The sequence below is a fragment of the Typopeltis vanoorti genome, chromosome 4 (genome assembly GCF_054136105.1).
Source record: "Typopeltis vanoorti isolate ZY-2024b chromosome 4, IOZ_Tvanoo_1.0, whole genome shotgun sequence".
Lineage (NCBI taxonomy): Eukaryota > Metazoa > Arthropoda > Arachnida > Uropygi > Thelyphonidae > Typopeltis > Typopeltis vanoorti.
In genome coordinates, this window is record NC_143552.1 from 113,187,188 (window position 1) to 113,208,202 (window position 21,015).

General features: G+C 37.6%; 1 protein-coding gene and 1 pseudogene across 5 annotated transcripts in view; one reads left to right on the forward strand and one right to left on the reverse strand.

The window, feature by feature from the left end:
- ATP8B (ATPase phospholipid transporting 8B) overlaps positions 1-10,704 on the forward strand; it is a 155,135-nt gene extending 144,431 nt beyond the window's left edge. For all 4 annotated transcript variants that reach the window (XM_090391977.1, XM_090391974.1, XM_090391975.1 and 1 more), the window contains 6 exons: positions 6,785-7,041; positions 8,403-8,586; positions 8,713-8,936; positions 9,131-9,214; positions 9,569-9,814; positions 9,954-10,704. In XM_090391977.1, the coding sequence (XP_090248103.1) occupies positions 6,785-7,041; positions 8,403-8,586; positions 8,713-8,936; positions 9,131-9,214; positions 9,569-9,814; positions 9,954-10,496 (1,538 nt within the window). In that variant the 3' untranslated portion in view covers positions 10,497-10,704. The remainder of the gene's footprint in view (positions 1-6,784; positions 7,042-8,402; positions 8,587-8,712; positions 8,937-9,130; positions 9,215-9,568; positions 9,815-9,953) is intronic.
- A 5,119-nt stretch (positions 10,705-15,823) lies between these two features.
- LOC150107616 (limulus clotting factor C pseudogene) lies at positions 15,824-16,605 on the reverse strand (annotated as a pseudogene). Its single transcript, XR_016548265.1, has 2 exons — positions 16,444-16,605; positions 15,824-16,174 (listed from the first exon to the last, which is right to left on the reverse strand). The product of XR_016548265.1 is annotated as a limulus clotting factor C pseudogene (transcript).
- Between the last annotated feature and the right edge of the window lie 4,410 nt (positions 16,606-21,015).

Genomic DNA, 21,015 nt, shown 5'->3' on the forward strand with positions numbered 1-21,015 from the left:
TGGTTATATAATCCCAACTGTATTGTCTCTTCTGGCTTTAAATCGTGCGTGTTCTTCTGGTCAGTTTTAGTGTTTTGCGGGATGAATAAAACCAGAGTTTTTAGGAAGAAAATCTCCTCCATCTCCATGTGAAACTAGCTAACTCACCTTCAGCTTAAAAGTTCCAATAAAGGTATTCTGTGTCCTATACTGGATTCGAGCCCAGGTCTTTCTACCCAAAAGGCATCGTCCATACCGACTGAACTACAGAGGAATAAGAAAATAGAATGTCTAAGAAATATCAGTCCATTTTTGGCTGGATTATAAAACAAATAATAAATTAATTACATTATCACCACACTAGTTACAATCACTAAAATGCAACTGCAATGCTATTAATATATTCTATCTTTTGGTTTTGATTAGAATTACGGTGAAAGCTGTGAGACAAATTTATTTCGTCTGCTAACTGCATATGTTCCAACTTACCTTCTGGAAGATCGTATTACGGAGGTTACAGGGCCTCTCAGAAACTTCAAATCGGCTAACTCTTCTTTAGGTGTAAAATCCTTATAAATGTTCCTCGCGTCTTAATGGGGTTCGAACAGGTCCTTAAAGGTCAGTACGCCGCGAGTGACACCAATCAGAAGTTGCATTACATGCTTAAAAAGCTACTGGATTGGAATTTTCGAATTTCCAGGAAATAAAATATAAAAATGTGATATAAAAATCCATAGCTAATGAGGAATCCAACAAAAAACGGTATGGAGGAGACGAAGAAATATTAGGCATATCAGTTGCTTGTGGCAAGGAACTATGAATCAGAAGGTCACTTTGGTATAAAAAAATCATTCCTGTTACTGAATGATCGCCCTTTCAATCACAAACATTCAGTGTGGAGCTGGAGTACATAGAAGTTGTCCTTTTGTGAACTAAATATCTCATTATTATTTTAAAAAGGAAGAATTTGTTGTAGTATTCAACTAATGTGGGTTCGTTGATGACTCATTTTTATTGAGTTTCTTTAATTTTGTTTGATTCTTTAGATTTTGTGTAATTCTAAATTTCGTAATTCTTAAGCTGTTGATAAACCCGTCAGAAATGAAAAAGCCAGAAAATCAAATGCATCAACAATAGCTTAAACATTGTAACATTGGAGTGAGATGTTTGCAGTTCATATTTCAGTTTTCTAATATTAAACTTTACAAACAAAATCTTTCAAACTAGATAGTAATTTTGGTTTTATTATTTAATAGTTATTTATCTATGAATACAGGGTGAAGACCTGTTGCAGAATGCGAATACTAACCTATAAACTAGGAGTTTCAGCGATATGCTGAAACTCCTAGTTTATAGGTTAGTATTTATAGGTTTCTGCCATATGCTAAACAATTTACGTTTCTGTATAAAACAAGTAATAGTTTCACTACTTAAGTACCGTTGTTCAGCTAATTCAGGGGTCGCCAAACTTTTTTGACTGTCGACACCTTCAAGAGTTTCTTGACTTTTTATCGACCCCCTTTATTTTACTATTACGTAATTTTAATATTTCATAATATGTATGTTGATGAATTATAGAACATTAACGATCACTTGTATGTCGATGCGCAAAAATGAGACTGGGATCGAATACGTGTAAGTATAAGTAAATAAGCATCCATGCGCGTGTTGCAATCTCGCTCCCGCCGCGCCGACCAGGCGCGAACCACCGACATCCTTTTATTGGTAAATACGTCATTTTGGCCTACTTGATTGGCTTCCGTAATTATTTTCATGACCTTGCTCCATCTTACAGGTCTTATTCATGTCACAATTCCCACGATTCACTCTTAATTGCGTTGTCATTCAGGATGGAGATAATCCAAGTTAATCGAATTAAATATTACCCTTACAATGATGTCTTATATTTTTCTATCGACCCCTAATAATATTATATCGACTTCTGGGGATCGATATCGACCACTTTGGCGACCACTGAGCTAATTTCTTATTCCAAAACAGGAAACAGCGTATAAAAATGCTGGAAATCAGATAAACACCAATATACTTATATACATACTCCTATTTTTGAGTGACAGCTTTTAAAAATATATTAACATTTAACTTATCACCATTTATACTATTACATGTATAAACAGCTATTTGTAGGAGTCAAATTTTGAAGCTAACCCTGTTATTCTAAGAAAGAGTACAGTACTAAGTATTGTACTATTGAATATACAGTATATACCATAATATACTTAACAATTGACTATTGACATTAATGACTTTAGGGGTGAAGTAAGATGCTTTTCATATTCCCTGCTATCTGTTAGGGCTACAGTGAGGGAAAAATTTTATGAGCAGTTTGCTCGCCCTGAATGGGCGTGGAGATTGTGTATTGCTACAGGAAGTTAAAATGGCTTTTGGTCTTTTATGTTTAAATATATCCGTTGCCTCATAGGCTACAGCTTGCTGAACTAGATCATTGGGGTGTATGGACGGAAAAACTTTGTTGCTAAAGATTGTAGGAAAGAGAAGATGTAATGAATATTTGTATCTCGATGAAGGTGATTGTTTCTGACGAACCATGGGGCGTTTAGAATCATTCGCAAGCATTTGTTTTGTACACGCTGCAGTTTGAAAATATTAGTAATGGAGGTGTGGCTTCTAGCTGGAGAAGCGTAAGTGACTATGGCACGAATCATCAGCTGGTATAAAAGCAATTTGATTTTGATGTTTAGCTTGCTGTTCCTGTTAATTAGGGGTAGATCTGGGCGATGGCTTTAGATGCCTTTGCACACGGTAGTCTTGATATGCTGGTTTAAAGTTATCTTGTTGAGCACGACACCAAGGTATTTTGTTTCTGTCTTCTGCCAGGGAATTTTAGTATTGAATAGTAAGACGTTTCCTTCAGGACATATCGACCTTTTCGTAAAGGGAATTACTGAGCTCTTTTGGGGATTTAATTGTAGTCTCCATTTGGAGAACCATTTCCCTAACTTTAGAAGGTTTTCTTGAAGCTTTTTAGTAAAGGTGTGGTCGAAGATATCTGGCTAATAATGCTGTATCATCCGCATATAGAGCCATGATGGATGACATTGGGTTGTGCGGAATGTCTGACATGTATATAGAGAACAGCAATGGAGCCAGTAGGGATCCCTGCGGTACTCCGGCCAAGATATAAGCCAGGCAAGGACCCACACCTGCCTCGCTGGGATGATGAGGTACCATTTATCTTGACATGCATGCTTCTATTCTGTAGATATGATCTAACTAGGTGTACCATTTTCAGTGAGATACCGGCTGAGATAAGTTTATGTAGCAATCCAAAGTGCCATATTTTTTCAAATGCTTTGGATAAATCAAGAAAAACAGCTCCAGTGTATTGATGACAGTTGTAGCTGGTGGTAATATATTCAACGATTCTGAGGATTTGTTGGGTAATACTATGGTATTGCTGAAAACCAAATTGTTCTTTAGGAAGGATGTTTAGTTCATTTACTGAAGCTTGAAGTCGTGAGAGGATGACTTTCTCTGTAATTTTACCCAAGTTGGAGATGAGACTGATAGGACGATAATTTTGAGGCAGGTGTGGGTCCTTGCCTGGCTTATGTATTGGGATTACATCAGCCAGTTTTCAAATGGGAGGAAAATAGTGAAACCTTAAGATTGCATTTATTATTATGGTCAGGTGCACTACAGCTTTTCGGGGCAGCAGCTTGATCACTTTATTTGTGATGCCATCTGGACCAAGAGCTTTTTTGTTCTTTAAATTTTTTATAATATCATATATTTCAGTAGATGATGTGGGTGCAATATGGTCAGCACCGGTATCAGTGAGTTTTAATGAGTGTCTGACCTGTCTGTGAATTTTATACAAGTGATTGAAATCTGTTTTCATGTGAAGGTTTGCACTGCTCTTCTAAATTTTTGCTATGGCTTCTGCCTTTTCTACGTCTGTGTGAACAAGGCCCTGGTCAGAAAGTATAGGGGGAAGGAATCTGCCTTTGTTTCTGATATTCCTCAGTAGTCCCCAGATAGAGTGATCAGTAGGTGAGAAACTAACTTTTCTTCCCATAGTTGATCTCTGTAAGCTTTGAGTGCATTTCTGGCTACACCATTTAGTCTGTTAAGAACTGTTTTGTCTTGTGGCGAGCGGATATTGTGAAATCTTTTCCTTGCTCTGTTTTTTTCTCTGATCGAGTTCATAATGTTTTCTAGCAGACGACCTGGCTTGGGGACAGATTTTTAGGAGGAGGAGAAGGAGACTGCCATTATAGCAGAGTTAATTTGTTAGGTGAGGCTTGTGACTGCGGTTTCAACATCTTTTTTTTTGATCTTATATGAGGAACAGGTCCAATGTAATCGCGGAGTACTTTTGACAATTTTTCTCCCGATATAAATGAGTGAGAGGGAGGAGACAGGTATTCTTGTTTTCCCAGTTGTAGCAGAATTGGGTTATGATCAGATGACAACTCGTTCAATGATTTTAGGCTGTACTGAAGTTTAATATTTTGCAGCATAACTATATCCAGAATGTCAGAAGTGCCAAACGTACTGAGATAAGTTGGTTCCGAGGGGGCCTGCCACAACAGCATAGTTTGATCCTATGTAGGCTGAGTAGATTTTCAGTCTGCCAGCCGAGCTAGTGAATACTTCCACTCCTTGACATCAAGGTTAGTGGTTGGAGGGTTATTTACAGAATGGTGTTTGATATAATTTTTAATGAGGATGGCAGTGCCGCCGCCTCTATACTTTAGCCTGTCGGTTCTGCGTAGGAGTCTCCCCTTATTTTAGGGCTGTCCAAGGGTCTTAGGCGTGTCTCGCTTATTAGAACAACATCTGACTGATATCTCTGAGTAAAGTCTTGGAGCTCAGCTCTAAAATTTTGTTTCTGAGGCCATTTGCATTCCATGCAACGATCTGAAGAGAGGTTGGAATTAGTTCCTTACTATTCATCTATAAGTGCTGTGAGGATGGCTTGTGTTTCACATAGGAATCTTTTAGCGGTGGTTGCTGAAGTCCTGTAGCATGTTTGCTAGAGAGGCAATAATAACAGCGGTCAGGTTAGTATGTGCTGTTGGCTGATTCTGTTCTAGTGATGACGTGTTTGAATGGGTCACATCTGCATAACCTCTTGTCCCTTTGGTATTCTCTATTCTTGAAGGCCTCTGATTGTGGCCGCTGAGCCTCTGGCGTTCGCGTACTAAAGGAGGATGACTGTTTGGCTGTCTCCGACCGTCTGTTCTTCGGGTGTTGAGTATATCCCTTATAATTGACTAGATCAGGGCCACCGCAGTTGGCACATTTACCGGGGTGGTTTTCGGCTTGGTGCAGGTGTTGGTGGGATGGTTCACCCCACACTTAAGGCATATGAACTCTGCTCGGCACAGTTTCTGAGCATGGCCAAATTTCTGGCAGCTGTGGCGCTGTCTTGTTGAATCTCATTTCCTAAGAGGTTCAGGACTGATGTTAACTCCACAGATCGATGTCAAGTCATAGCTGTTTTTGTAGGCCTGATGGATTTTGACCAAGACCAGAGGCATCGGGATCTTGTCAACTCCAGTCATTCTGCTGACCTTGATGGGTGGTAGGTCTTGATAGCAGAGATTAGCAGCGATTTCATTTGTAGATATGTCCTCAGAAACATCTCGAAAAACCACCTTCAGGTTTTTCTCCGAGCTGATGGAGAAGGTGTGATATTGTACACCGTTTGAGTCTAACTCTTTAGTCAATCTTCTGTAGTCCATTACAACAATGGCAGGCTGGATCTTTATGCCGTCGTCCACATTTTTGGCTGTTTTGTGTGATATTTGCAGGGCGTACATGGTGGACCTTATGGACGTCCATCTGCGCTTTTTACGGAGAATGATCGGGGGTGCTTTCTCTTTGAGAAAGGCAGAGGATTCCGTGATGGGACCATCTTCATCCATTCCGTTGTCTTTGGGTGCTCTGTGGTTGTTGTCTTGCACGCACGGACCCCTTCAAAGTCTGGGGGAGTGGATATCACCAAATCCAGCTTTTCCTCCATTTGGGCAGTGTCTTTGCCCTCCTCAACTTCTCCTGGTAAGGAGTAGAAATTAGCGATGCCTGGCCACTCGTGTTCGAATTTTTTTACAATCTTTTTGAGAATGTTGAACGCCCGCCCTTTGTTGAGCGATTCAATATAAGCGTCATCTTCCTCCTCGCTCATGGTGGTGATGGCACTACAATAGTTAATAATCTATTATTTATAATATATATAAGCCAACAATGGCGATTCTAACGACAGTATGTAACGGAAGCAAAAATTAGGCCTAGTAAATCGCTTTCGTTGTAACTACGGTTTACTGAAGTAAAGTACTTATCTAGAGTAACCAGAACTACACATCAGATAACAACACTACCTCAATCATTCCATGCACCACACAAATTATAAAAAACTAATTCGTGATCAACAAACCGTAATCATAATCAATCATTACATTTATCGACCATCTGAAAATCCATGACTCAATCAATACCTGCAACACTTGAAGTTCATATATATATACATATATACTTCACCAATTGTATTTTTATTCATTTTAATATTATTGGAATAAAAGTATGATAGATAAAAATATTCATTAATGAAAAAAAATTACATAAGTATATTATTTTTTTTAAATATCAATAATCTTTCAAACACAAGATTATTACAGATACTGTCTTTAATTATTCTTTAACTATCATAAATAATATTAATAAATTATTATTATAAAGAATATTTCAAATGTCTTAACACAGTAAACAGAAAATTAGGATGTTATTCTTTCTAATTTCTATCTGTTCAATTTACCAGAGACTGCGATCAATATTGGATATTCATGTCAACTACTAACAGATGACATGGTAGACATCTTTATTGTCGATGGTTTCGAGTATCAAGAAGTTGAAAAGCAACTACGCCAATTCAAAGAAACTATTTCCCACATTCTCAGCCATAACCAAGGAGCTCCCGATTGTAGCGTGGTTACCTTCAGTTCAGATTTTGACACCATGTCCGATAGCCCAGAGGGAAGCGGAGGATTTGCTCTTGTTGTTAATGGCCACAGTCTGGTAAGTGGTTAGGTAATATTTATTTGTTTATTTTTTTGTCCCACGGAATGTTACTCTAATTAATTGATTCAGTTTCTTGACTTTGCTTGATAAATTAGTAAGTATTAAGATCATAAAAATCTAGAACTGTATTTCTCAAACTCTGGTCGTGAAAGCTTTTGTCGGTTTGTTACGTCTATTACAATTCTTTCGTTTTTAAGTTCATTGCCTTTTGACTTCATGGTCTCTTCTTTTAATTCAGAGAATTGCATTTTTTATGTCTTTCTGTTTCATTCCTGCTTTTATAATCATGTACATGTTCATTCGGTTTTCACTTCCTGCATTATTTTCAGTCTCATGCTGTCTTTCTCCACTCATTAAGTTTAGTATCAAAACATAGAAGAATGATGTATCTATTTGGAAAACGGTCACAAATATGGTAGGCATATACATGTACTATATTGTTACATTACTATAACACCGTAATTTTATTTCATGCCTTGCGGGAGTAATGCAAGGAATGAAGTAATCTCTTAATAAATTGTATTTTCTAATAAAGATAAAATATCCTTATTTTATTGTAAGCATCTAAACCCACTATCCTCAGACAATGCCTATAGCATCGTATGTTCTTGTATCCACTTTATGTATCAGTAGATGATTTAACTACAAAATATCGACCCTGAAATCATAATATTCACCATGAGAACCTACTTCGTTTTACTATTTACGTTAGTCTCCCTGAAAATTTCACTACCATCTAGAATTTTTCAAAGTTATTACGGTTTTTGGCAGCATTTGTGTCTCCTAACAGATGTTTTCTGTGATAAACTCGAAATAGTAAATATTGGTTTTCGTCTTATTACCCATCGGTGTATATCCCGATTAACTGCAAGATACACTGATTATCCAGCGATCCAAATTCAGAAATTCCAGTTAGAGTTTTCTTGATAAGTTTACTCATTAACATCAAATTTCATGAGCTGATTATAGGAATACATTCCTAAGAGTGAGCATAAGTGTATCATGTTAATGATGGCTTTTATCCAACAGGCAACACAATGGTATAAGCTTATCAGTATACCTCTTGTGTGCATCTTCTTCTTTGCTATCTATCATAAAGTTATAAAGCATCCATGAAATAATTACCAAGATGTCTTGTTAATGACATCTTGGCAATGTTTTCGTTTTTTTGCAATTGCTTCAAGCGTAATTCCGCCATTTTTAATTATCATTTTTATAGGTCTCTCTCTCTCTCTCTCTCTCTCTCTCTCTCTCTCTCTCTCTCTCTCTCTCTCTCTCTTTATATCTCCTAACAGATGTTCACTGTGCTAAACTCGGTATGTATGAATAACATAATAAGAAACTTCGTTCTCTTCTAGGTGCATGCTCTGGAGCCTCGAATGGAAACTTTGTTTTTAGATGTGGCTTCTCATTGCAAAGCTGTGATTTGCTGTCGCGTGACTCCATTGCAAAAGGCTCTTGTTGTGGACCTGGTCAAAAGACAAAAGAAAGCCGTGACGCTTGCTATCGGAGATGGAGCGAACGATGTTAGCATGATTAAAAGTAAGAATTCGATTCCTTGAACTCTTATTCCATCAAACAATTTTTGTCCAAATGAGAATAGCTTAAATTACTTTGAGACACTTCTCTCTCTCTTATTTTGAAATCGTTTCTCTTTCTTATTTTCAGTGGCACATATTGGAGTTGGAATCAGCGGTCAAGAAGGTATGCAGGCGGTACTCGCCAGTGACTTTTCATTAGCCCAATTCCGATACTTGGAACGTCTTCTGTTAGTTCACGGCAGATGGTCCTACTACAGGATGTGCAAGTTCCTGCGATATTTCTTTTATAAGAACTTTGCCTTCACACTTTGCCACTTCTGGTTTGCCTTCTTTTGTGGATTTTCTGCGCAGGTGACTAAAAGTTGCTAATTATTGTAAAATTAGCTCATTAGCAGAATCGATATTTTCATTCGTGCTTGTAAAAACCCATCGAAGATAGCTTAATTTAAAGATAAATGTATAAATAACTGTTTCATCCTTCGATATCTTAATTTTTCATTATTTATTTATAGAATTAATTGGATATAATATTTCTTTCTTTTCAGACAGTTTATGATCCAGCATTTATCTCATTCTACAATGTTTTCTACACATCTCTCCCTGTTTTAGCGCTAGGTGTATTTGATCAGGTAACATTCCATTCACAGTTTTGTTTATTTATTTTTTGGATATATTCTATCACTTGTTCTATGCTATATTTAGGTGGTAGATGAACTTTATCGTCCGATGTGGACCACCTCCCAGCTCATTGAAGGCCTAAAGTGGCTTGAAAAAGTTCCATGTTTGGTCTCTAGAGCAGAGCTTCGGACTATGTGAAAAATAACAAATATATATTAATATAAAAATAGATATCAAAATTTTAGTTATATTCGATAAAGTACCTCTTCATAAGTTCATAAGTCAATATTTCATGCTATTATCATTAAATAGTCCAAATTTCTAAGTCTTTCTCTTCTGCCTCTTCTTTTTTTTTTTTTCTTTAGGATGTCAATGACAGAAATTCATTGAGGTTTCCAAAACTCTACACTCCAGGCCACATGAATCTCCTGTTCAACAAGAAAGAATTTCTCAAGAGTGTAGCTCATGGCCTTATAACCTCTTTCATACTTTTCTTTATACCGTATGGATCATTTTCTCACGCAGTCGATCCCAATGGAATTAATTTGGATGGTCATCAACTATTTGGAACTGTTGTATCGACTATATTAGTCCTTGTTGTTACCGCCCAGGTTTGTATTTATCGTGCATTATTAAGTCTGTACTTTAAGTAGATATAAAAATATTCAATTAAAATGAAAGGTAAATATCTTAAAATAAAATACTTTGATAAAAGAATTAACTTTTTTTCTTTCTTTTTTTTTCTTTCAGATCGCACTGGATACCGCCTATTGGACTGTGTTTAATCATATAGTGATATGGGGGAGTGTAGCATTCTATTTCGCCATGACTCTGTTCATCAACAGTGATATCATAGGCAACGCATACATGGGCTCATTTCGTATGACCCTCAGTTCATCTCAATTTTGGTTCACGACCTTTGTAACCATGACTTCGTTATTGGTGCCTATTATTGCTATCCGGTTTTACTATACAGACGTCCATCCCACTTTATCAGATCGAGTCCGTCTTAAACAACGCCGATCTCGCCTTCGATCCCGTCCTTCCGAACCTCAAATGCGAATCACTAGCGTTCGTCGAGCGAGCAGGAGGAGATCGGTAAGGTCCGGTTATGCTTTTGCCCACCAAGAAGGATTTGGTAGACTCATCACCAGTGGGAAAATAATGCGTAAAAGCAGGTCTGGCAATTTTGGTAACAATCTTTTTCCTCCTGTGATGCCAATGCCTGGGGGAAGATCTGTTGGCGGGAGAGGAATACCAGCTGACCAAAGAACTTGTACATTAAAAGTGTGAGATATAGTTTTTCTAATAACGACTTCAACTATACATTGTTTGATATTCGACAGAAGACTGCCCGGGTGTGTGTGTGTGTGTGTGTGTGTGTGTGTGTGTGTGTGTGTGTGTGTGTGTGTGTGTGTGTGTGTGTGTGTGTGTGTGTGTGTGTGTGTGTGTGTGTGTGTGTGTGTGTGTGTGTGTGTGTGTCTAATGTATATATAGATATCGCATGATTCTGTGCAAATCACGACTATATAAAGAAATATATGAATTATGAGAAGGCCCTGATCATACCTGCCATTTTTTCCATTTTCATAAATTATGTTTACTTCCTAACTCATTTGCCTTTATCATCGGATAAAGACGAGAAATTCTGATACCGTCTACCTGCAAAACAAAGAGGACCACTTATTGCCCACGTACTAAAAATGGCATCTTTCTCTCTCTGTGCGTGTGTATAGCTACAAATGAAATTTCTATGTTCGTAGCATAAAAATCATATTTGTAGAAGTAAATGGCAACTTATGTAATAGTTCCAAAAGTTATCGAACTATGAATGTGTAAATATTTCACTGTTTCCATTATTTAGGAATTGTATGTTATAAATATATTGGAGGAAAGCGTATTTTGTTAAAAAATATAAGGAGGTTTTTAATTCTAATTGATATTTATAAATGAAATTATTAATCAGTCAGCCTCTAATAGTTTACAGGAATTCGTTATAGCTAAACTGAACTTCATGAAAAATTTAGTTAACATGGTATAAAAAAAAAATCATCGTTTAGCTAATTATATCGCTATAATGTATAGCCTGTTGATTGGATGTAAGACTTCTGTGATAATTAGTAAATAGAATATTAAAATAGGTTGTTGAGGGAAGAAAGGTGCTTAATTGTCGGTTGAATATCTGTTAAATGTTGTGCTTTAGACATCAGTTGAATACTTTTCATTCCTTAAAGTTAACAACAACAAAAAAAAAAAAAATCAGAATTAATTAGAAATAATAAATTCATTGTGTCTTCCCATTCTGCAGAAATTAAAAATAAATCAATCAGCTCTTTTCATTCCAAAGAAAAAATATTTATTTATTATTAAGAATTTTAACTATAGTTTTATTTGTAATCTTTTAAAACTACTATTTTTCTTGGAAGGAGTTTAAACTGTTAAACTGTTGATCTTTCAGCTTCTTGGTAATTACATAAATATCATTGGCAAATCCCCCCCCCCCAAAAAAAAAAAACATTTCGATTTGTATTTATATCCGCTGTAAATGTGAGAGTTAGTTCATGTGTAATAGTTTAACATTTTTCATAGTGCGGGAAGGGTAAAGAGAAATTATTATTTTACTTGAACTTTAGATGTATTAAAATTTCTATAAACGTTCCAATAAATATATTTCAACAAAAATGGTGCTTTTTAGTGCTTCTAAAATAATACAATGAGTTACACAAAAGTCACTTTTATATGTTTGAAAGGAAAGACAGTAAGGTAGTGGATATTATATCCACTGTTGTATTTAGGCAATAGAGATACTCACTTAGGTTACCTTCTACACAAATCAGAGTTGTGGTTGTTTTTTTGTTTTGAATGGGGATGGTTGATAAATTTTTAGGAGCTTAAAAGATTTTTTCATATTGTTTTACAGATAAACTTCATTACTGAATTATTGAAACAATGTTTTCTTTAATTATTTACAAAATTTGTCAAGTATAAGACTTCATAGTGAAACATTTCTGTCCTGCTAGAACTGCTCAGATCAACTGCAAGTGATGTTATTGTGAAATGGATATGACTAGCCAGAGAAACAACAGCACAATAGCAACTTAGTAGGCCACATAGAATCAGAGGGACCACGAATGCTGGAGTGCATGTCACGAAAAATCTCCTGTTCTCGGTTGAAACACTGCTACTGAGTTGTAAAATGCCTCAGTAAGCAACGCCAGCACCACAATTGTTCGTCGTGAGCTGAAGAATATAGGCATCGATGGCCATGCAGCCGCACTCAAGCCACGAGGAGAACGCTGTGTACTCGAATGTATTGTGCTAATCTGTGAAGTTTGATGGCGGAGGCATCATAGACTGGGGCTGTTTTTCATGGTATTGGCTGAGCCCTCCTACTTCCAGTGACGGGGAATTTTAACACTGCAGTCTGTAATGACATTTTAGACAAGTCTGTGCTTCCAACTTACGGTGAGAACAGTTGGATGAGGGCCCTTTCCTGTAATCGACATGATGATCCCCATCCACAGAGCGAGGCCTGTGGAGGAACGGTTTGTTGAGATGGATGTAGAAAAACTTGACTGGCCTGCACACAGCCCTTATCTGAACCCCCCATCAAACATTTGTGGAATGAACTGGAACTCCAAATGCGAGCCCGGCCAAATCGCCCGACATCAGTGACTCACCTGAGTAATGCTCTTTTGGAAGAATGGAAAGGAATTATCCCAGCAATGTACCAAAATCTAGTGGAAAACCTTCCAGAATACTGAAGGTTGTTATAGCAGCAAACAGTAGACCAACTCCATATTAACGTATTTTGTATTAAAGTGAGGAAGACTTGGAAAAAGCATGTGTGGATGAAATCATATTTCATCCACACATAAAAGTTTGTGTGGATGAGTGTGAGAGTAAGAACAAATCTGAAAGGAATCTGTTGACGTATTTCCATGTTGTTGTAGTAGTATTTATTATTTTTTTCTTATTTCATAGAAGGGTTTTTGATTCGATATTTGATTTTTTTTATTGCTTTTATATGTGCTTTGTTGATGTGCGTCTTGTATTAATACTCTTACTATTAATGTTGCTAAAGTGATACTGATCATGTCTTTTCTCCTAAAAGCACTCTTCACATTTCCAAGAATAGGAATCATTCTGAAATGATATCCTTCAGCGAGGAGTCTAGAAAATGTAACATTTGTTAAGGCGGAGTATGTATCCAGAACGGTGACGTTTTATATAATATTTATCGCGCATCGAAGAGTATATTTCATAGAAAAAAAAATTGGAAATTATCTGTTGCGGCCCACTGAAGTAGTCGAGTGGTCACACAAATTTCAAGTGACCTGTAATTTTGTAGGGAATAAAAGAGGTGCCAGACTATCCATTCCTGGAAAATATATGGTGTACCTGAATAAGAAAATGTTCGCCAGATTATATGCCGTTTGAATGATTATGAATAAAAAAATAATAAAATATAAAAATTAGAAAACGCCTTTCACTAAAAACAATATAAAGTATGTAGTTAATTATTCGAAATTATTAATACTGCATTAAATTAGAGGTTTGTTTTTCTCTTAAACACTGAGTCTTAAATCAATGATTTAAATATATCTTTTCATTTATATGAGAGTTAAATATTTCATATGTATTTAGAAAATCGTTTTCATATTCTTTTCTTTTTTATGCTTTATTGTGGGTAATCATCTGTGGTTCTCTTGTATTTGAAGAATTTAGGATCAAAGATATCAGAGCAATTTGCTGGACTTTTTGTATTCGTTTATTTCTGAAGCCTTATACACTGGCAATGCGTGTTTCGGCTGTTCTTCTTCGGATATAAATATGATAACCGGTTTAAAAAAACACAGTAAAAAAACGCTTTTTATTATATTTTATTTTATTTATTAATTTAATTTTTTTTTTAATTTAAATCACTTCCACATACAAGAGGTCGAAAAATCGATAGGAAACTAATACCGTATGGATAAGAAATAGAAATATCATTTGCAACGAGAATTGGAAAAGTGGAAGATACAGTGCTATTCCTGCTGAAACACAGGCTGATCACAAAGTCGCGCACATCATAAAATAAACTTGAATTTTTCAATATTAGTTACAAATTTTATAGGACTAAATTGCTGCAAACAAAGCTTATAACAGTATCATTACAAAGTCAAAAATATATAATATTACTAAAGCAAATGTTCAAAATGGCCGCCTTGTTCTTTGAATGTAGGCACGTGATCTTTTTACCAAATTTGAGGCAACTCTTCGAAGCTTGGAATTACTGATTGCTTCAGTAATGTTCGTCTTCAGTTCAACAATTGTGTGAGGATTATTTTTATACATCTTACCTTTCAGGTAACCCCATAAGAAGAAATCTGGAGGTACAGTGCACTGTTCAATGCCGTCTGAAAGAAAAATGGGTCCGACAATGCAACGGTGTGATACTGCACACCACACTTTGGTTTTCAGAGAACGCAAGAGCGTTTCATGGAAAACATGAAAATTTTCCGAATTCTGTTATTCTGACTATTGACATATCTACTTACATGGAATCACGCTTCATCCCTGAAAAAAACATTGTCCAGCTCGTAAACTCTGTTTTCTTCAACAAATGATCGAAACTACATACAGTACACAACACGTTTTTCCTTATCCAGTGGCTTCAACTCCTAAAAGGTGAACACGGTATGGACGAAGCTTCAGTTGCTTGGTGCTTATACTGTCATATGACATGTCTGTCTGGGCAGAGATTTCTAAGCCTCTTTGAAGGTGGACGTTACAACACATCGTACACCGCAGTCACTTTAGTCTCAGTCAAAATGGAAGGTTTTCCATGCCGCTGTTTGTCTGTAACTAATTCAATTTCTGAAGAAACTTCTCCACAACATTTGCGTAAGAACGACGGGCAAAATGACATTCCAAACTAACAACTTGTTGCTCCTATACCATTTCTCTTTCCTCGTAAACAAGAATACGCAATGGATGCCCAATACCCGACACGCGGCAGATAGATTACACGAGAGTGGCCAGTAGTCCTAGAGTGTCATCTATAGGCAAAACGAATAATTAGAATTGAAACACTTCAATGCAGATCAGTTTCAACTTTGATGTGCACGAATTTTGGATCATCCTGTATGATTTCTAAATCATTCAATAATTAACAATACACTAAGTTAGCTTTGCATTAGGAACACCTCCCTCAATTTACATATTCGGAGCGATAACGAAGTATCAAGTGACATCAACGTTTCGTGCGGCTATAATAAATGGGCACACCTGTCCTCTGTGAGTAATCAGTAAATGTTTGCCAGCAATGGAGAAATGTAGCTATGTAAGCCACGTTTCTCTCTCTCTCTCTCTTTCTCTCTCTCCCTTAATGGGAGAGGGAGAGAGAGAGAGAGAGAGAGAAAGTAATAATAATATATATCATGAAAATCCATGTCATCATAGCTAACTGTCACATGCGTGTGAACAAACAGATAAAAGTGTGTGCGCGCGCTCAAATTAATGTGTATGAACATGTTCTATCATAAGCTATTAAAGATACTGAAATATTAATAGATTGAATAAAAATAAGCAATACTCAGTTTTTCAACAGATTTTTATTTCCACTAACATATAAGTTATAAATATTGTTCAATCCACGGTACAAACTTTAATACTTTGGTGTAGCCTCCATATTGCCTAGCATTGCCACAACCTCCAGAACTACCCCAGCTTACTATACCTTCAAGAACCCATCTTCTGTAATGTGTATTTTCATCCAAGAACACCAAAGGGCCTCCACTATCTCCGTTGCAAGCATCCACTTTTCCGTCTTCATATCCAGCACAAAACATATTTTCAGTAACTGTAAGGATAAGTTCAGCGGTTCTGTATCCCTGTTCACAGCGCTTATTAGAAACAATGGGAACAACAGCTTGGCGAAGTGTTACTGGAGTCCTGTTATTTTCATTCAATCCCCAGCCAGTAATCTAAAGAAAAAAATAAATATAAGATTATTGGAACTAATATTGGAGTTATCATTTTAATGTGGTAGTGCCGCAGAAGATCATGGAAATGGCCTGTACAACATCCACTTGAAATATTAAATCAGTGACTGCAAACAGAAATTAGTCGCTAGTCATATACGGGACAAAGATTATGCAATTTAAAAGCAAAATTCTCGTTTTTTCAAGCCAACTAAAATATCTGCTTTGAAACCATACTACAAGTAGAATTCTTTTGTAAGAAAAATACTTACAGTTGCTCGATTACCCTCCACCAAATTTCTCTTAGTTGTTTGTGGAGTTGGAAGGCAAACAGGACTGACACGAGGACTGTATTTAGCTAAACTGTCTAGACGTAGAAGAGCAATGTCGGCATCGAATCTAGTGGGATCATACTTAGGATGAATATATACCATACGAATCTAGTGTAAGATATAAATCAGGATTACTCCAAACGATTTAATAATTCAACAACACTGATTAAGTTTGCATTTATATCCATATATCCATTTTTGTAACTGAAATTATATAAACTATTTGTCGGTCATATATATATCATCATCGTCATCATCAAATTCCTGCTATGTACCCTCAGGGGGGGGGGAGTGTACAGGATGAATATATATATATATATATATATATATATATATATATATATATTATACGAGAGTGATTTGAAAAGTCCTCGGCCTGACAATGAAAAAACGAATTTATAATTTCAAAATTATTTTTATTTTTCAACATAATCTCCCTTAAGATTAATACATTTATTCCACCGATGTCCGGCGCCATTATCCCGTCCCTGTAGTGGTTCTCAGTAAGATCTGCAAAATACCCCTCTACAGCTGCAATTACTTTTGATTCGAAGAAAAACGCTGACTAGCGAGGAAGAGTTTTAGTTTTGGGAAGAGATAGAAGTCCGAGGGAGCCAAATCTTGGGAATAGCGTGGATGCTCCAACAATTCATAGTGCAAATCCCTTAATTTTCCCATTGCCAAAACACCTTTGTGGGCAGATGCATTGTACTGATGAAAAAGATGATTTTTTTTCTTCTGCAAACAGGATCTTTTCTCACGAATATTTTCGTCTAGGCTGGTTAAATGATCGGAATTATATTCCCTGATTATCGTTTTACCCTTTTCAAGATAATTAATAAACAAAATTCCTTTAGCATCCCAAAACACCGATGTCATGACCTTTCCTGCTGATGGTACCGACTTTGTCTCCCTTGGCGCTGAACAACCGGCTTCTGTCCACTGTTCTCACTGCTGTTCGGATTCTGGTGGGTAATGGTGAATCAAAGTCTCATCCATAGTAATAAATCGACGCACAAAATCAGTTTTATTCTTGTTAAAACGCTCCAAGAACTGTTCAGAGATTTTCATGCGAGTGCGTTTTTGATGTGCTGTGAGCAAGCATGGCACCCATCTTGCGCAAAGCTTTTTCATTTGCAATTCTTCATGCAAAATATATCCTACGTTTTTTGAAATTTTCTAGTTGATTGCATCACTATGCATTTAAGGTTCTGTTTTTATCTATTTAGTAAACCTTCCTATTAATAATAAGTATACATATTATATTATTCTTCACTGTGTTATCCCGACTGTAGAAACATCATGTTTCTACAGGCGTGGTTTTGCAAAGGCTGCGGACGAAAAAAGTACTGTTAACAAATAGTATCAGTATGATTCCTGAAAACGGAGGGCTTCTAGTTGCGGGCCTTCTAATAAGAAGGGCTGCTATTGCACCACCACCTCTATAGATCAGAGCAACGAAAGAAGCCGCAGGCCTCTGCGCGTGGAGCGTTAGGTCTCGGGTCGAGCCCGCTTCCTCCAACATGTAGGGCTGCTATTGTACCACCAAAAAGTTGTGTTTTGCTACAGATATAGTGTAGTTTTTTTGGTTTTGCTGTAGAGATATAGTGTAATATTTTGCTATAGATTTTTTGCTTATGCTATACAGATAGATAATATTTTGCTATAGATATAGATTTTTTGGTTTTGCTATAGAGATAGAGATATAGTGTAATATTTTGCTATTGTTGATGTCGTAATTCACGAAAGGAGGGCCTTCTAGTTGCCGGCCTTCTAATAAGTCCTTATTCCTTATAAGGACTGGCTTAAAGGGGCGAAGCAAGAATGCTTTTCATCTTCCCCGTTATCTGTAGAGAACAGTGTAGGGATAAGGTGTTATTGAGCTATTAAAGCTGTGATCATGGCAGGAGGGTAACAGCAATAGCCAAGCCTCAGTTAGAACTTTATTGGCGACAGCATTGCCATCCATTACCCTCCAAGGGTATTACTCACCGCATCTCACGGTCGATTAACTCCGCTCCCCCTTCATACCGCTTTCTAATAAGGACGCAGGACATATATGGCGCAGAGGGTGAAGCTTGACGCTTTTCATATTCCCTGTTGTCTGTTTCGAGAGCAGTGATGGGAGAGATTTGTGAGCGCTTTTAGCTCACCCTGAGTGGGCAGAAGTGGTTATTCGTCGTTGAGTGTTAGGATGGCTTTCGGTCTTTTATGTTTCCAGTGGTCATTACCGTCATAGTTTTCGGCTTGCTGTATTAGTTGGTTTGGATGCGTAGATGTCTTCATAAAGAATTTTTCTGCCACGGAGCGTAGTGGTGATGTAGGGGATATTTATGTCCCGGTGGATCTGGGCTTTCCTGATGAACCACGGGGCGTCCAGTATCATTCGCAGGCACTTGTTCTGTAGTCTTTGTAGCTTGAGGATGTTTGTCTTGGAGGTATGGCTCCAGGCTGGGGAGCCGTATATAACTGTGGGACGGATCACTGTCTTGTACAGTAGAATTTTGTTTCTTGAGCTTAGTTTGCTGTGTCTGTTGATCAAGGGGTATAGCTGGGCGATAACTTTTGAAGCTTTGGTGCATATGCTCTTGATGTGGCTGTTGAAGCATAATCGCTTATCGAGAAGTATTCCGAGGTATTTTGCTTCAGTTTTCCAGGGAATTTTAGAGTTGAACAGGGTGATTTCTCCTTTGGGGGATGCTCGTCTTCTTGTGAAGAGTATCGTTTTGCTTTTCTGGGGGTTTAATTGTAGTCGCCAGTCTTTAAACCATTTTTCTAGATTCAGGATGGTGTCTTGTAGTTTTTTGGTAACGAGATATGGTTGGCGAGATCTGGCCAGAATAGCCGTGTCATCTGCATAAAGGGCGATGGTGGATGTGAGAGGATTTTGAGGGATGTCTGCCATATAGATGTTGAACAGGATCGGGGCTAGCAGTGATCCTTCAGGAACTCCAGCGAGGATTTTCCGTTGGGTTGAGACTGTTTAATTGATTTTGACTTGCATTCTCCTGTTGGAGAGGTATGATTTGATCAGGTGTATCATGTTTAGTGGAAGGTTAGCGATGATAAGTTTGTAGAGGAGGCCTTGGTGCCAGGTCTTATCGAAGGCCTTTGAGATGTCTAGGAAGACGGCTCCAGTGTGTTGATTCCAATTAAATCCTATGGTGATGTATTCTACCAGTCTATGGATCTGTTGGGTAGTGCTGTGATTTTGATGGAAGCCAAATTGTTCTTGTGGAATGATATTTAGTTGGTTGACATGATCTTGGAGTCTGATGAGGATGATTTTCTCAGCTATTTTCCCTAAATTGGATAACAGGCTGATGGGACGGTAATTTTCAGGTAGATGTGGGTCTTTGCCTGGTTTGTGAATTGGGATGATGTCAGCTATTTTCCATGACTGGGGGAAGTGCTGCCATTTGAGGATGGAGTTTATGATGTTTGCCAGATGGGCAAACATCATAAACTATGCTATGGCTATGGCTTTGCGTGGTAGTGCCTTGATGACTTGGTTAGTGATGCCGTCAGGACCTGGGGCTTTTTTGATCTTGAGATGGTTGATGATGCCGATTATTTCGGTAGGTGAGGTAGGCATTATAGGGCTCGGATTGACATCGGGACGATTTACTGTGAACCTGACTTTATGATGGATCTTGTATACATGGCTGATGTTTAGGTTCTAATATGCAGGACTGCATTGTTTCTCTAGGTTTCTTGCTATGGCTTCGGCTTTGTCAGCATCTGTGTATGCAAGGTGCTGTTCTGCTTGCAGAGGGGGGGAGGGATTTGCGCTTGATCCTGAGGTTGTTTAGGAATTTCCATATAGAATGATCTGCTGTGGAGATGGAGGTGAGCTTGTTGTCCCATTGTTGGTTCCTGTGGTTCTGGAGAGCTTCTCGGACAGATTTGTTTAAACTGCTGAGGGCTGTTTTGTCCTGGGGAGCACGAGTGTTGTGATATCTTTTTCTTTGTCTTTTTTTCCCTTATTAAGTCCATGTTTTTTTCCGGGAGACGATTTTGTTTGTGGGTAATCGTGAATACTGTGGCTGCTGTTATGGTTTTATTGATTTGATTGGTGAGGTTCTTTATTGCCATGTCTATTTCTTCCTTGGCTTTTATATGAGGAACCGGACCAATGTGTTCTGGTAGCACTTTCCTAAGTTTCTCTCAGACAATGGAGGTTTGGGGGGGGGGGGGGAGGTGACTGGTCTTTGTTCCCTAAGTGAAGTAGGATTGGGTTGTGGTCTGATGATAATTCGTTCAGTGTTTGAATACTGTGCTGGTATTTGATGTTGTGTAGGATGGCGATGTCTAAGATGTCGGCTGTGCCAGTTGGGCTGTGGTTGATTGGTTCAGTGGGTCCTGTTACGACAGCGTTGTTTAATCCTGTATAGCTAAAGATGATACGGCCATTTTTATTTATGGTTCTGCTGTTCCAGGAGGGATGTTTGGAGTTTAAGTCCCCAGCGACGATGATGGATTCATTTGTGCCTAGTACAGCATCCAAGTCAG